At 38.7% G+C, this 14,702-nt stretch overlaps 2 protein-coding genes across 11 annotated transcripts in view; both read right to left on the reverse strand.

Moving 5' to 3' along the window:
• Positions 1 to 14,702, reverse strand: part of LOC105939486 (zinc finger protein OZF) — a 38,492-nt gene that overhangs the window by 13,621 nt on the left and 10,169 nt on the right. Inside the window, exons 3-4 of one of the 7 annotated variants that reach the window (XM_036142223.1) lie at positions 7,312 to 7,449; positions 5,775 to 5,977 (exon numbers count right to left, since the gene is read on the reverse strand). The exons of 2 other annotated variants lie outside the window; for them this stretch is intronic. In XM_036142223.1, the coding sequence (XP_035998116.1) occupies positions 5,775 to 5,977; positions 7,312 to 7,414 (306 nt within the window). In that variant the 5' untranslated portion in view covers positions 7,415 to 7,449. Of the gene's footprint in view, positions 1 to 570; positions 722 to 886; positions 1,336 to 5,774; positions 5,978 to 7,311; positions 7,450 to 14,702 lie in introns of those variants that run through there. 4 more of the 7 variants (XM_036142220.1, XM_021308158.2, XM_036142222.1 and 1 more) reach the window with 4 other exon arrangements.
• The window catches only part of LOC105939490 (zinc finger protein 771), a 22,563-nt gene continuing 17,333 nt past the window's right edge, over positions 9,473 to 14,702 (reverse strand). The window contains exons 2-6 of one of the 4 annotated variants that reach the window (XM_036142232.1): positions 12,462 to 12,582; positions 12,272 to 12,370; positions 12,077 to 12,173; positions 10,598 to 11,672; positions 9,473 to 10,144 (exon numbers count right to left, since the gene is read on the reverse strand). In XM_036142232.1, coding sequence (XP_035998125.1) covers positions 9,958 to 10,144; positions 10,598 to 11,672; positions 12,077 to 12,173 — 1,359 coding nt within the window. In that variant the 5' untranslated portion in view covers positions 12,272 to 12,370; positions 12,462 to 12,582 and the 3' untranslated portion in view covers positions 9,473 to 9,957. Of the gene's footprint in view, positions 11,673 to 12,076; positions 12,177 to 12,271; positions 12,371 to 12,461; positions 12,583 to 14,702 lie in introns of all 4 variants that reach the window. The other 3 variants (XM_036142231.1, XM_036142235.1, XM_036142233.1) reach the window with 3 other exon arrangements.

Below are 14,702 nucleotides of genomic sequence, written 5' to 3' on the forward strand. Positions count from 1 at the left end.
GATTTTTAACCTTGATTTAAAGGATTTTGGGGTTGCAGCACTTTTACAGTCTTCTGGGATTTTTTTTTTTTTTTCAGATAAGTGGTGCAAAATAAGAATATGCTGCTAGACTTGAGCCAGAAGACCTGAGTGGTCTTGATGGTTGATACACTGATAACAAGTCTGTGATGTATTTAGGTGCTAAGCCATTCAGAGATTATAGACTAAAATAAATATTTTAAAGTCTATTCTCTGAGATACAGGGAGCCAGTGTAAGGACTTTAGAACTGGGGTGATGTGCTCTACTTTCTTAGTCTCAGTGAGGACGCGGGCAGCAGCGTCCTGGATCAGCTGCAGCTGTCTGATCAAGTTTTTAGGCAGACCTGTGAAAACAACGCTGCAGTATTCAGTTTGACTAAAGATAAAATCATGGATTATATCCTGCTGAGACATTAGTCTTTTAATCCTGGAAATGTTCTTCAGGTGATAGAAGGTTGACTTCGTAACCGTCTTCTCCATAATATAAGCCAGTTTACAACCTTTAGCTGAACGTAATTTGCTTCATTCTACACAAACCAATGTGTCACTTACTGAGATCGTTGCTGTCTTGTTTCTGCTCCAGTTCTGATGAGGATGCTGCAGGTACGGAGGACACCAGACTGGGTCCTCCATGGTCCTCTGCTTCAACCTTCATCATCTCAGACCTTCCTTGCTCCACTTGGGATTCTCCTTTTCACAATTCCTGTTTGCAAAATGTAAGTGTTTTAGTAGTTTTTTATTTTATTTTGAAGTGTGAAAGTAGAACCAGACACAAATAATGAATAAATAATATAAGATAGAATGTTTTAACATGAACTGTAAACAGCAGCAGACCTAAAGTGATGCTGCAGAGCAGAGAGTCTGGTACCTTGGTCAGCAGCTCTGTGTCCTCTCTGGAACTGTCCCCAGTCTCTCGGTCCTCAGCTGGACAACAAGGTTAGAGGAGGTGTCCACGGAGGATGGAGTCTTCCCCGCATACTCTCATTAAGTCGGAATATGGATTCGTCTTGTAGCGCTAAAATTTGGAGTTTTAAAAACATTAACGCATAAAATGCAGATTACGTCTCTGCTGTTTGCAGCTTTAGCTCCACGGTGGCTAACAGCCCATTCGCCTTGCTAATCAAAGCTAATCATCTGATGTACAGTTAACTTCCGCAGAAAATAAAACAATAATTTCAGCGGCTCGAAAGAAGCGAGCAGAAACAATATCTCCAATCGAACAAATAGCCTGAAACACCCCAAGTGCTTTGCACAATGTTTAATATGGTTTACTGCTGAAGCTAAGCTAGTCAACGTTTCTTCTTCTTCTTCTTCTTCTTCTTCTTCTTCTTCTTCTTCTTGTAGTGTGTAAAACACTACAGGTTAGAAAACAACTTTAAGGTGCATTACCGCCCCTTCTAGATTGGAATATGGCTCAGTATCTATAGCCAAAAATTATGTTCTTTTGAACGTAACTTATTCTTCTAAAAAACCTAAAAATACTATCAAAAATTATATAATTTTATCTTTGAAGTATTTCACTTATTGTGGTTTTATTTCTGTGCAGATTTCTGACTAATATTTCTCTCTCCTGTGAATAGTTATTCCAATCCAAGAAAATATGTTCTAAAGTTTCCAGTGTATGGAGAACTAACTTTGACACATTTAAAAAATAAAGGAATAAATACAGAAATAATCTATAAATAAGCATACAAATAAATGCACAAAAGTGCAGCAAATAAATAAATGCAGGCAGTAATTTAATTATACAAAGAGATAAATGTATCTCTTTTAATTTAGAGTCTTTACTTATGTACTTTTGTAATAATTACCTTGATAATCTATTATCCACGATAATTTCAAACTTTACTTGTTTATACATGTATTTTTGTTTTTAAAACTCTCAAGCTGCAAATAACAGCTAACGATTGTGTAACCAAAGTCCACCCGAGTGCCTGAGGCGTTATTCAGAACTACCAATTCCTTACTTTCAATTATTTCTTCTAATAACATCATGTTACTGTCATCCTGACAGCCCCACAAAGTGCTGTGAGAATTCCCCACACCAAACAATTTTTCCTCTCAAATGGTACAGGATCGATTCTAGTTTTTGTCTAACTGCTTACATTGATTATAATACTATAATACTGCTTACATTGGTTATAATACTTTCCTCATTTGGCCAAACAATAATAATTTCAATAATAATAAATCCAATTTCAATAATAATAAATCCAACAATTTCTACGTTAAATCATGTTGTGTACAATTCTGATTGTTTTCAATGAATATAGCTTCTCCACTGCCTTTAATTAAACTGAGTATCCGTATATGATCAAATCCAATGATGGTTTGAGCCATTTTTTTTTTTTTTTTTTTGCTTACATGTTATATCCGTTTTGTATTTAAGGTTTTAATGAATCCTTTGAACTCCTGGCCGTTTGCTATCAGATTGTAATACCGTTATGCAATGGTTTGAGAAGCCCCTTTAGATGAGCCTTCCCCATGCCTAAGATCAGCAGGGATCTTTTCCCAAGATAAATATTTCACATTAAAAAACTTTGCAGCTGTTTTTATAATGATCTTTATTTTCTCTGTTTTAGTCTCTCCTTGTTCTGACCGGTTGACCATGTAAGGAAGGATGGAATTAATTTGTCCAATGTAACAGTATGATGGCTATTATCTGTAACTCCCTGCCCTGAGTGGCTTGTTTCTGGTATCGTTTCCTTATTCCTTACCATGTTAACTGCTTCTGCATATTTAATTCTCTTGTCTGTTCTAACTTGTTCAATTTCAGCTGCCTATTTCTTCCCTATTCACCTTGCATCTGCTGCAGTGGCTTCATCTCCACATCTACCACACCTTTGTTTGCCCTTACACATATTGGCAGTGTCTCTATCCATATCTTTGACACTTGTAGCATCTGAGAGGCATACATTTATGAGGGAGTATTTTTGTCTTGGAAACCCAGTAAAACTGATGCACTTTTTCTCCATTGCTAAAAGCATGTAGTTGTTTAATGCCTATTAATGCCTATTACTTCTCTTTTTATTGCTTTCTTCAACTCGTCAAGATTTCCCCCACAGAAATCCCAGTGCTCCTTTTTTCCCCAACAAGCTTCATTTCCAGCACTTCTTTTTTGCACACCACTTATAGCTTATACACCTGCTCAGGTTGTAACCCGTCTCTCACCCAGCGAACGCTGGAGATAGGCACCAGCAACCCCCACGACCCCATGAGGGATTAAGCGGGTCAGAAAATGAATGGATGGATGGATCCCTGTAACGTCATGGTAGCAGTTAAAGATGACCCAGGCGCAGAGCATTGTATAAGCAAAGTTTATTAATAATAAAGATAACTTTAAAAAATCCCTTATATAAGAGATGAACAAGAAGACACAGGAACATAAGTCAGATCCAAAAATTGTAAATTAGGTAATAGAGCAAAACTTATAAAAAGAAAACTTTATAGATGGTGCACTTGCACCATACACCCAAATTTCTGAATTTGCAGCTTTTAATTCTGATCCTGTTAGTGTTGTCAGGAAAACATAAATCCGTTTTCTAGCCTCTAAATGTCCTGACTTTAGAGGAAAGTGGGATATCATTATGAACCGCTCAGCTTCCACTTCAGATAGGTGGGTTTGTGTCAAAGTGGTTCCACTGAGGTATTACAGACAGAAGCTCAAGTATCTTAGTTATTTACAAATTCCTGATTTAATTAGCTCTTTAGTTTGGCTCATTTAATCTTAAATTTTTTTCCTGTCGCCATCTTCCAGCATCAGTCAGCTCCTGCAACACCCAGTCACTAAAATGTTCTTCATCAGGACTAGGCTGAAAATGGGGAAACAAGCAGAAAAAGTCCAAAGAAAATTTCAGGAAGACTTTAAATAAAAACTACTGATCAAGACCACCTAAAAAACTATGGTCGGGTTGCTTGGATGGAAAATTTAGAGAAATGAGAGGTAGATCAGGCATTTTACACAGCACTGACAAAGACATGATGGCATTAAGATTCTTTCTTCCATAAAACCTTGATTTTAGTCTGGTTAATTAAACTGGATTAGCAAAAAATATCTTCAGAAGCAATAAATTAACTTGACCCAAACCCCATGTTGTAAATATGTACTAATTAAAGAAACTAACAGTAAAACAAACAGCAGTTCACTTGTCAAGAACTGTTGTAATGAATCTCGAAAATACTTAAACTGACATAATAAAATAAATAAATTCTTAACTGAGCGGTTTCTATAAAGAAAGAAAAGAAGAAAAGATGAGTTATTTATGGGTTTACGTGGAGCTGGGACTACTTTTATTGGGAGAAGTCTGTGTGGATGTCTATTGTGTAGTGAGAGCCAGGACAGTGACGTAAACTAGGGCTGAGTTAAAAAAGAGATTTTCCAATTCTGAATCGATTTTCATATTCATTCCAAATGATCGATTCATAAAAAAAATGCATTTAAAAAATGCATTTTCCACTAAGCTTCCACATGTCACCTAACCTGACGAGCCAGATGAATTTCGTTTCGCTTAGCTCCAGCTAGTTTCACTCACATCCATCTGGGACCTCTCCCATAGAGATTGATTTCTTAGCTCGGCAATAAATCTTGAACTGAGCCGTTTCTATTGACTGTGGGCTCTCTTGTGTATTTGGAGACTATCCTTGCGTGTAAAACGTGCACTACAAACACTGCAGCTAAAAGGTTTTACTCCTGAGTGGGTATACATGTGTGCTGTAAGATGTGCCTTTCGCATATGTTTTTTTCCACATTCGTTACAGACCCATTTTCCTTCTCCGGTGAATACCTTCCGAATTTTTACGTAATTTGGCATGTGAGTTGACATGTGATGCGTTAGTTCTGAGTTTCGATAAAACCTTTTATCACACTTGTCACACACAAATTGTTTTCCACTTGTGTGGCATCTGATGTGTCTCATCTGAGTTCCCTGCCGAGTAAACCTGGCTCCACAATAACTACAGCCAAACGGTTTCACGCCAATGTGGGTTAACATGTGCGTTTTAAGATCACCACTGAGTCGAAAACATTTGTCACAGTTACTGCAGGCAAAAGGTTTCACTCCTTTATGAATCATGATGTGGCTCGTTAGAGCTCCTTTGAGGGAAAATGTTTTACCACATTCCTTACACTCAAATGGTTTCTCTCCTGTGTGGCAAACCATGTGTATATGAAGACCGTGCTGGTAGCTAAATGTTTTACCACATTCACCACAAGTAAATGGTTTTTCTCCAGTGTGGATTCTCATGTGTTGTTTAAGACTGTGTGCTTGCCTGAATTCTTTGCCACAATCACAACAAGCAAATGTTTTTTCTCCAGTGTGGATAGTTATATGTGATCTAAGGCGAGAATGATTCTTAAAAGTTTTACCACAGTCTTTACAGACAGCTGCTTTCTTATTAGCTTTGCCTCCTGATTGTTTCAGATCAGTGTTTTCTCCTGAATGACATTTCAGATGTTTCAGGTATGATTGTCTGTATGCAAACTGTTTATAACACTCTGTGCAGCTGAAGAGTTTCTGGACAGTTTTACCTCCCACACTGCTGCTTACCCCTGACTGAAGAGTCCTGGTTTCATCACTTGCTACAGTTTCAGATCCAGAACCTGAAAGGTTGTAATCATTATCATCATCATCCTCCGAACTGTGTTCAGTCTCGGAAGAGTCAGAAGAAGTTCTATCATTTGGCTGTATTTGAGTATTTGCACCATGTTCTGTTTTCACTGGTACAGCTGAGCTGCAGGTTGGAGCTTCTGTCTCTATGTTGTCTTCAGTTTTGAGTTGATGAAGTTTTGATAACTGTTGATTCTCATCATGCTCAATCTGCACAGCAGATTGCTCTCCTTCCCCGAGGTTCCACCGTTCTTCTTCCTTCTTGATCTGGAGGAGTTCTGGGTTCTGCTGGTCCAAGCTGGAGCTCCAAAGATCAGGAACCTCTTCTTTAACCACCAACAGCTGCTGTTTATCTGTGGGAGACACATGGATATCATGATTAACCAGGATCTTTTATAACCCTTCAAATATATTTTTATAATAAAACTAATGTTTGTGTTGCAATAATAATAATAATATTATTATTAATAATAATAATAATAACAACAATAAGTTTAGAAGTTCAGGTATCCCTCCCAGGTCTCAAAGCAACTATGAATGAATTAATCTTAATGTCAAATTTTTTCCTTGAATACAACTCAAAGTTTGCAGGTTCTCAACACTGCTGTGTCGACCAAGTGTGGTTTAGAGAACGAAAGGTTAAACTAAGACTCTGGGAACCTTTGAACTACAAGATAGCTGTTTTGTTTAAGGGGACATGCATGTCAGCTGTTTGTCTGGCTGTGTTTTAGGGATCTTCTTATCTGAGATTGTGAGTTCTGTTTTTCAATCAATTTGGTTGTTTTTTGAGCGCTACACCTGCTGTTTGTTTCTGGAGCGCTGTTGCTCTGCTAGGGTTCCTGCAGTTGGAGTCCTTTGCAGTGTGTAGCTTCTGCTGGTTATTGCTTGTTACCGTGTTTTCATTGTATACATTGCATTTGTTTGTGTGTTTTAGTAATGATATGCACTACTTTTGGTTTTTAGATACATTTGGTGCTGGTGCTTGAACTTTTTGTTCTGTGCTGTAGCACCAGTGCTATAAGCTAAAAGTTTGCTAACTGCCCTGCAGAACAGTAACATCCCAAGGCAACCCCAAACAAACAGGTTTTTAAACCTGACTTAGAGGAACTCAGGGTTCCAACACTTTTACAGTCTTTTGGGATTTTTATTCCAAATTAAGTGAAACATAAGAACTAAATGCTGCTTCTCTGTGTCTGGTTCTGGGTACATAGAGTAGACTTGAGCCAGAAGACCTTAGTGGTCTGGAGGGTTGATACACTGATAACAAGTCTGTGATGTATTTAGGTGCTAAGCCATTCAGGGATTTATAGACTAACAGAAGTATTTTAAAGTCTATTCTCTGAGATACAGGGAGCCAGTGTAAGGACTTTAGAACTGGGGTTATGTGCTCTACTTTCTTAGTATTAGTGAGGACACAGGCAGCAGCGTTCTGGATCAGCTGCAGCTGTCTGATCAACATTTTAGGCAGACCTGTGAAATATTGCTGCAGTATTCAGTTTGACTAACGATAAAAGCATTGATTGGATCCTGCTGAGACATTAGTCTTTTAATCCTGTTAGTGTTCTTCAGAGATAAAAGGCCGACCTTGTACCCGTCTTTAGGTGATTCTCCATAATATAAGCCAGTTTACAACCTTCAGCTGAACATAATTTGCTTGATTCTACACAAACCAATGTGTGTCACTTACTGAGATCGTTGCTGTCTTGTCTCTTCTCCGGCTCTGATGAGGATGCTGCAGGTATGGAGGACACCAGACTGGGTCCTCCATGGTCCTCTGCTTCAACCTTCATGATCTCAGACTTTCCTTGCTCCACTTGGGATTCTCCTTTGTTTGCAAAATGTAAGTGTTTTAGTAGTTTATTATTTTATTTTGAAGTGTGAAAGTTGAATCAGACACAAATAATAAATAAATAAATAATATATTCAGATAAAATGTTTTAACATAAATTGTTAACAGCAGCAGAGCAGAAGCGATGCTGCAGAGCAGAGAGTCTGGTACCTTGGTCAGCAGCTCTGTGTCCTCTCTGGAACTGTCCCCAGTCTCTCGGTCCTCAGCTGGACAACAAGGTTAGAGGAGATGTCCACAGAGGATGGAGTCTGTCCCGCATAAGCTCACAAAGTCGGAATATGGAATCGTCTACCAGCACTAAACTTTTTAAAACTTTTCCGCAGAAAATGCTGATCACGTCTCTGCTGTTAGCAGCTTTAGCTCCACGGTGGCTAACAGCCCATTCGCCTTGCTAATCAAAGCTAATCATGTGATGTAAAGTTAACTTCCGCTGAAAATAACAAAATAGTTTCAGCGACTCAAAAGAAGCGAACAGAAACATTAAAACAATCGAACAAATAGCCTGAAACACTAACCACACACTTGTTTTGCACAATATTTAATATGGTTTACGGCTGAGGCTAAGCTAGTCAACGTTTTTTCTTCTTCGTGTGTTTTTACGGCGGTTAGAAAACAACTTTAAGATGTATTACCGCCACCTTCTAGATTGGAGTGTGGCTCAGTATCTATCTACAAAAATAATAGTCTTTTGAACCTAACTTGTTCTTCTCAAAAACCTAAAAATATAATCAAAAATATATCCCCATATTTTCTTTGAAGTATTTCCATTATTAATTTTTTTTAATTTAATTAATTTTTTATTCCTGTGCAGATTTTTGCGCAGAGAAGTGCTGTTTCTTCCAGCACTTCTCAATTCTCCTGTTCTATAAAACCATCTGTCTTTTCTATTTTCCTGCCGCTGTTTTTACCATCTTTTATCTTCTTTATGTTGCCTTTTGCTTCTGTCTGATTGACCTTTATATCCATTTCAGCTAAAACATGTCCGATAGCTTCCTTTGCAAAACTTTATCTGGCATTTAATTTCATCTAATCTCAATAAAAGACAATATCCAAAAGTTTTTATCCGTTTCAAAAGGTTTATTGAAAGGAATGAGTAGTGGCAGATGAGGCAGGTAAGCAGAACCAGACTTGGACAGGTGATGAAGCCACTGATGTGTTTCCAGCGTGAGCAGAGCAAATAACAGAATCCCCCAGGAGTCTTTTCTTCAAGGCGATGCACACATGAAACATGAAACCAGACTGTAATTATAGGCTTTAAATAAACATATAAACATACAGTATATAATATTCACATTCTGCAAGTGGGTCTGCTGTTAAAACAGTAATGTGCTGCTCCAGATGGCTGACTAACATGAAACACAGAGCTTTCAGCTGAAAAAAAAAAAAAAACATACTATAGCTAATGGTCTCTCATAAAGGTAAATCAACTAGAGTGGGGTGGTAAATTATGTCATAGACTTTAAACCAGTCTGCCAAGAGTGGCTTTTTATTTTAATAACGGCGCCTATTTAAAGTTGTCAAAACTGTGACATCTGCAACTGACATTTTGAAATTCATATAAATTCAAATATGATTGTGAAAGAAAGGGTATGTGTTGCATTTTTAAATGCAACAGTAACAGACCACTGTGAGTTTATTACCATAATCTGAAAAAGCAGAGGTCTCTGCCTCCTACATTGATCAGTGGTTATACACAATAGATGCTCTGTTCACCCCCCCCCATCACTCATGGCAGATGTTGACGTTTTTCCTTAAATGTAAAACCTTTAATCAACTTTATGAACTGTATAATGACTTGAATCTTGATTAGATTGTCCAGAATTAAATCTAAAACTGCCTGTATGATTGAACTGATTTCATTATACATTGCTGGAGACGGGTTGTAGCTGTCTGTCTTTTAAAATTCCTTAAAATTGGATTTTTTTGTAGATTGGCACCAAATAAATGTAATTAAACCTCTGACAGAAAAAAAAGAATCAATCAGCACACCAACCGAAGCTCCCGTGTCAAGCCTTATTTATTAAAAATGTTTCAGCCACGGTGCCTTTGGGAACAGGCAATATCTTTTGATTAAATCATGTGACAGATAATCACCTGTTCACATATACACATAAAAAAAGCAAAACCATAAAAAAGACAACCACTGAATTCAATACACAATACAGGAAACCATTTAGTGAAAAGATTAAAATATTTCTCCCCATATGACCTGTAATCTCATATTCAACGTTTCTAGGACCTCCTATGATTAGAGGGACTCTCAAAACTTCAATATCCCTTCAGTTTTTATTTTTTAAAGAACTGTGCTTGCATCCTAAACCGTTATTGGAAAAACAAAAAAATCAAAGAAAAAAACTGAGACAAATAAAAACATTTCAGGGGAAAAACTGTTTAATAAATGACGACGATCCTTTACAAGCAAACCAATGAATCTGTTTGTCATAAATTCAAGTTGTGATGTTTCAATTTATAACGTATGCTCATTTAAAATAAATTGATGCAAGAAGCCCTTGACTCTTTATGTCCTTTACATAAAACAATAACAAAGTCTGGACACTCAAACCAACTTTCCATAATTATCCAAACTTGAGACCTGTCAAATCCACACTTTTCCAGACAGCGTAGGAAGCTCGGAGTCAATGAGCAGTTCATTAGGAGACCTACGCACAACCTAAAGACAGAGAAGGCAGGTCAGCCATTAGTTTAGCTCTGTTGGAGCAGAGACTCTCCTAAAATATGCATGAAACCGTCATGGAGTTGATACCCACGACCGAAAAGTGAGTAAGAGTAAATACTTTCCCAGGGAGGCTGAGGAGTGTGATCCCTCGACTGCTGAAACACACTAGCCCCTTTTATTGAAATGTAAGACAGACGCCTTCGACCATGCTTCTCACAGCACAGCTTATCGGTGACATCTTCATTAGTTTTTTTCCTAATTACCTTCATGTAGCCTATGAAATAAATATAAAAAAAACTGAGCAGCTTCTACTGATTGTGAAACCTCCTCCTGTGTCTCTTCAAAGCGCTCTGCCACTTGAACAGGACCCCACAAACATCACAGCTGAAGCTCTTGTCTCCCGTGTGGGTGATCATGTGGCGCGTTACGTGGGACTTGTGGACGAACCTTTTCCCGCACTCGTCGCAGGCAAAGTTCCTCGGCGCCGAGCTGACCTTGTGCTCCCTGGAGTGCACCGGCGTGTGATACTTCAAGTCGGACCTCCTGTAAAATCTCTTGTCACATATGGCACAGGCGAACGGCTTCACGCCCGTGTGCCGGACGACGTGCCTCTTCAGCGCTCCCTCTCGGGTAAAGCTCTCCCCGCAGTGCTGGCAGGCGAACGCTTTCACGCCGAGGTGCGTCACCACGTGCGCTTGGAGGTAGCTGCTCAGTCTGAAGCGTCGGTCGCAGAAGCTGCAGGCGAAGGGTTTTTCTCCTTTGTGGATCGTCATGTGCTGGTTCAGGTTCCCCCTCAAGCTGAACTTTTTGCCACACTCGTCACACTGAAACGGCTTCTCGCCGGTGTGGCGGGCCATGTGGCGCTTGAGGTGATACAGATAGTAAAACGGTTTCCCGCAATCGTCGCAGACGAAGAGCTTCTTCTCGTCGAGGGCTTTTTGCGACTCCGCGTTCGGCTCCGGTGTAGAAAGGTCTGCCTCGTCCAAGCGTCTGGAGGACGTTTCTCCTGACCGACGAGTCCCGCTTTCCCCCCAGTCTTCATCCTCCAATCCAGAACCCGACAGACGAGCGGCGCGACCTTCGCCATCCTCATCCTCACCGCTGACTTCCGTCTCAGAAGAGGCTGAAGCGTTTTCATCAGTTGTTGGACGTATATCAGTATTTGCACCCGGGTTCCCGTCTGGTTCTGGTCCCCCGCAATCCCCCCTATGGGGTTCTGTTTCCATCTGCTCAGCTGATCTGCTGGCGGGAGACGCTGCCTCCCTGCTGTCTTCAGTTCTGACGTGTTGATGCCCTGACGAGGGAAGATTCTCATCGTCGTCTTCGATCTTCACCGTAACAACAGTGAAGGGGAAACTGGTGTCGTCCGGCTCTTCCCGCTCAATAAGCCGCCCTCCCTCCGGATCAGCCCACCGTTCCCGGTCTTCCTTCTTTACCTGAAGGAGTGCTGGACTCTGCTGGCCCAAACCAGAGCCCCGCGGATCAGAGACCTCTTCTTTAAACACCGACATCTGATGCTCGCCTTCAGGAGACACATGAACACGAGGGTTAAATGGGATTTAGCAATCAAGTACATTTTTCTGTTGTAATAACTTTAAAAATACACGTCTCCTTTACTGATTAAAGCCACACCGAGGGACAGATTGAATAAGCATTGAGTTTTGTGTAGTTTTATTTTTTTTATAATCAGATATTTCCTGATAATTATGATCTTTTTATCTTTCTAGTTACCAATGACTTATATCTCTGAGCATTTATTATTTTAAGAATAACTCAACATTTTTCCTCCATTTGCTGCAGGTGTTTACACAAAAGAGGTCATTAACACTCTAGCATCATTCAGACTTGCTGGTTAGTGTCAAGCGTGTCTCTTCCCATATTTGCTTTTTTTATTATTGCTGCTAAACTCCCACAGAAGAAAGTCACCTTCATCAGAAGAGTTGGTGGTTTCTTCAAACATAGATGTTCTCTTCAGTCCATTGTTTTCTCTCCAAAGCCTTTTACTGCAATGTGCATCAGCCATCTGCTTTTATTTATTTAACGTGACAAAAGGTAACATTTTTATCTGTATTCAAGTAAACTTTAGATTGAACTTTTTTTTATATTAGATTTTAATTTTACCTATTGATCTGAGGAAGGTCCGTGGCTGAAGGTTTATCTTGCAGACATCTTCTGAACTTGGTGGAGAAACAGTCTGGCTGACTTGGCTCCTTTTAAAGGCTGTCGTGGAAGTGAATAAAGGCGGTGAGCATAAGAGATGCTAAGATTACTCAGGACAGTACGTAGAGGCTTTTAAAACCTGAAAACCAACCTTTAATGAAATGCTGCAGGTAGATGTAAGCATAATTCAGAGCGTGAGCAGGCTTCCAGGACCGGTTGGTTGCAGAGTCGCTCCAGCCACATCCTCTCTGCACTATCTACATCTACGCCACCTGCAGACATAAGACTGATTTAGATAGTATATGCTTCCTTTCATGTTAGGTGTTCTAAATAAAACCAAAGGATGAAGGAAAAATCTCAGATGAGACTATGATCTGATCTGAAGCATCACTTTGAAAACAGATCTGCTGCAGTTTTTACAGGCAAGTCATGCATGGATCTGCCTTGCTGAATCCGATCCAGAGCTTTAGATTAGATTAGATTCTACTTTATTGTCATTACACAGGTACAGGTACAAGGCAACGAAATGCAGTTTTGGTCTAACCAGAAGTGTAATAGCAGCAAGTGCAGAATAAACAATGGTTCCATAAGTACAGGACATGGGTTTTTACTGAATAAATATTGAGATGGATACTATTATAAACAGAATTTACTGATAGATTTGTCCTATGAGTATAATATATAGATAACTAGTGTTGTGAACTAAATTTACAGCTGGATGTGTACCAAATATAAAATACAGGTGGTTATTACTATGAGTAGAGTTTTACAGATATGTACAATAGCATAATATACAGATGATTATTATAACAGAGTTTACATGTACTATGAATATATGTACAGGTGGCTATTACTATAGGCAGAATTGTAAGCATGATATACAGGTAGCTATTACTATTTAGTAGTTCAAAGGAATCAAGCACGCATTAGGTAAAATAAAAAATTAATACAAAACTATTAAAGACAAACTATAAAAATAATTGAAGACAAAATTTAGTAACCCAGTGTTTGATGCAGGTTATTTCCATCTTTGCTTGCTGAACCAAAAATGCTGCATAGGTCTGTAGCACATAGGACTTAGCACATTTTTCTTAAACCCCCCTACTAAGCTGCACACTTGTTAAATTTTTTTTAAGTACACCACTTCTACTAACAGTACAGTATTTTTTCTTATGTTGTAAATGTGTCGTTACTGTACAGTCTCTTATTCTTATTCACACCCATGAGAACCTGCATGCTTCCATTTGACTTTTGCTTTGCTGCTCATTCACACGAATTACCACATTGAGGGACCACGAAGGATATTTCTATTCTTTTCTATATGTGGGAGATTTAAACAAGAGTAAAAGATAAGTATTGCCAAGGTGGCACAGTGATGCGGCTGCTCGCCTGTTGCCTCACAGCATGCTTTTTTCTCTTCTCCCCATGCATGTGCAAGGATTGAGTGGCTATAAAAATGGAGGAATTGATACGATTAACTACTGAATAGGGTGAAGTTCAGCTTTACAAAAATTGCATCTCTTTTTTTATAACAAAGTTAAGTGTTTTTATAGTGATGATCCATTCATGCAGCACACAAGGATGACTGTAGCGACTTCGATCAAACAACATGCTGCCCAAGCGGGTTTTTGTACTGTGATGCGTCTCCAAGACATTGGATATTGTGACAATAAACTGTGGCTTAATAAAAACCAACACACTTATGATCAATACTGACAAATAAAGCAAAATGACATCCAAAAATAATAATCCATAATGACGATGATAAAGAAAGGCCGTGACTAAGACTGATTATGATGACGATGAACAGACGGTCAACAGGAAAGTTTGCAAAAAAGCCCCTGATTCTACTCATATTCTACTGTAACAGAAAGTGTTTATAAGTCTAAAGTAAATGTTAAATTGCTTATAATTATTTTTATTTCAATAAGGGGTTACAAAGCTCCATAACACTGGGGCTGAATGGCCTCTTGTGTTAAGAAAAAGCAGAAAAAAATATAAATAACACTCAAGCATGGGAGCAATGAATTAATTCAGATATAGATTCTAAATAGATAATTATATTCAACTACAAATTTAGATCAATTTGAATCCCCCACATTTGCATTAAGTTGATTTTCAATGTACCCCAAAAATTTGACGTGACAATAATTTTGGATAATTTTTTTTATTTGTTTATCTAATCTGCCTCAAGTTTACATTAATTAATATCCTTAAACTTTTGATCAGAGGGGAACTGAACATTAACTCCAGTCTAACATTTTAGTTAGCTTCCTCCACAGAGAACGATAGCTGCTCACAATATAAATAAATAAATAAATAAACAATGTCATAGTAGCCTACGTGTACGATCTAAAATCAGTGAAAGTTGTGTATTCGACTCTTTCTGATT

The sequence above is a fragment of the Fundulus heteroclitus genome, chromosome 10 (genome assembly GCF_011125445.2).
Source record: "Fundulus heteroclitus isolate FHET01 chromosome 10, MU-UCD_Fhet_4.1, whole genome shotgun sequence".
Taxonomy (NCBI): Eukaryota; Metazoa; Chordata; class Actinopteri; order Cyprinodontiformes; family Fundulidae; genus Fundulus; species Fundulus heteroclitus.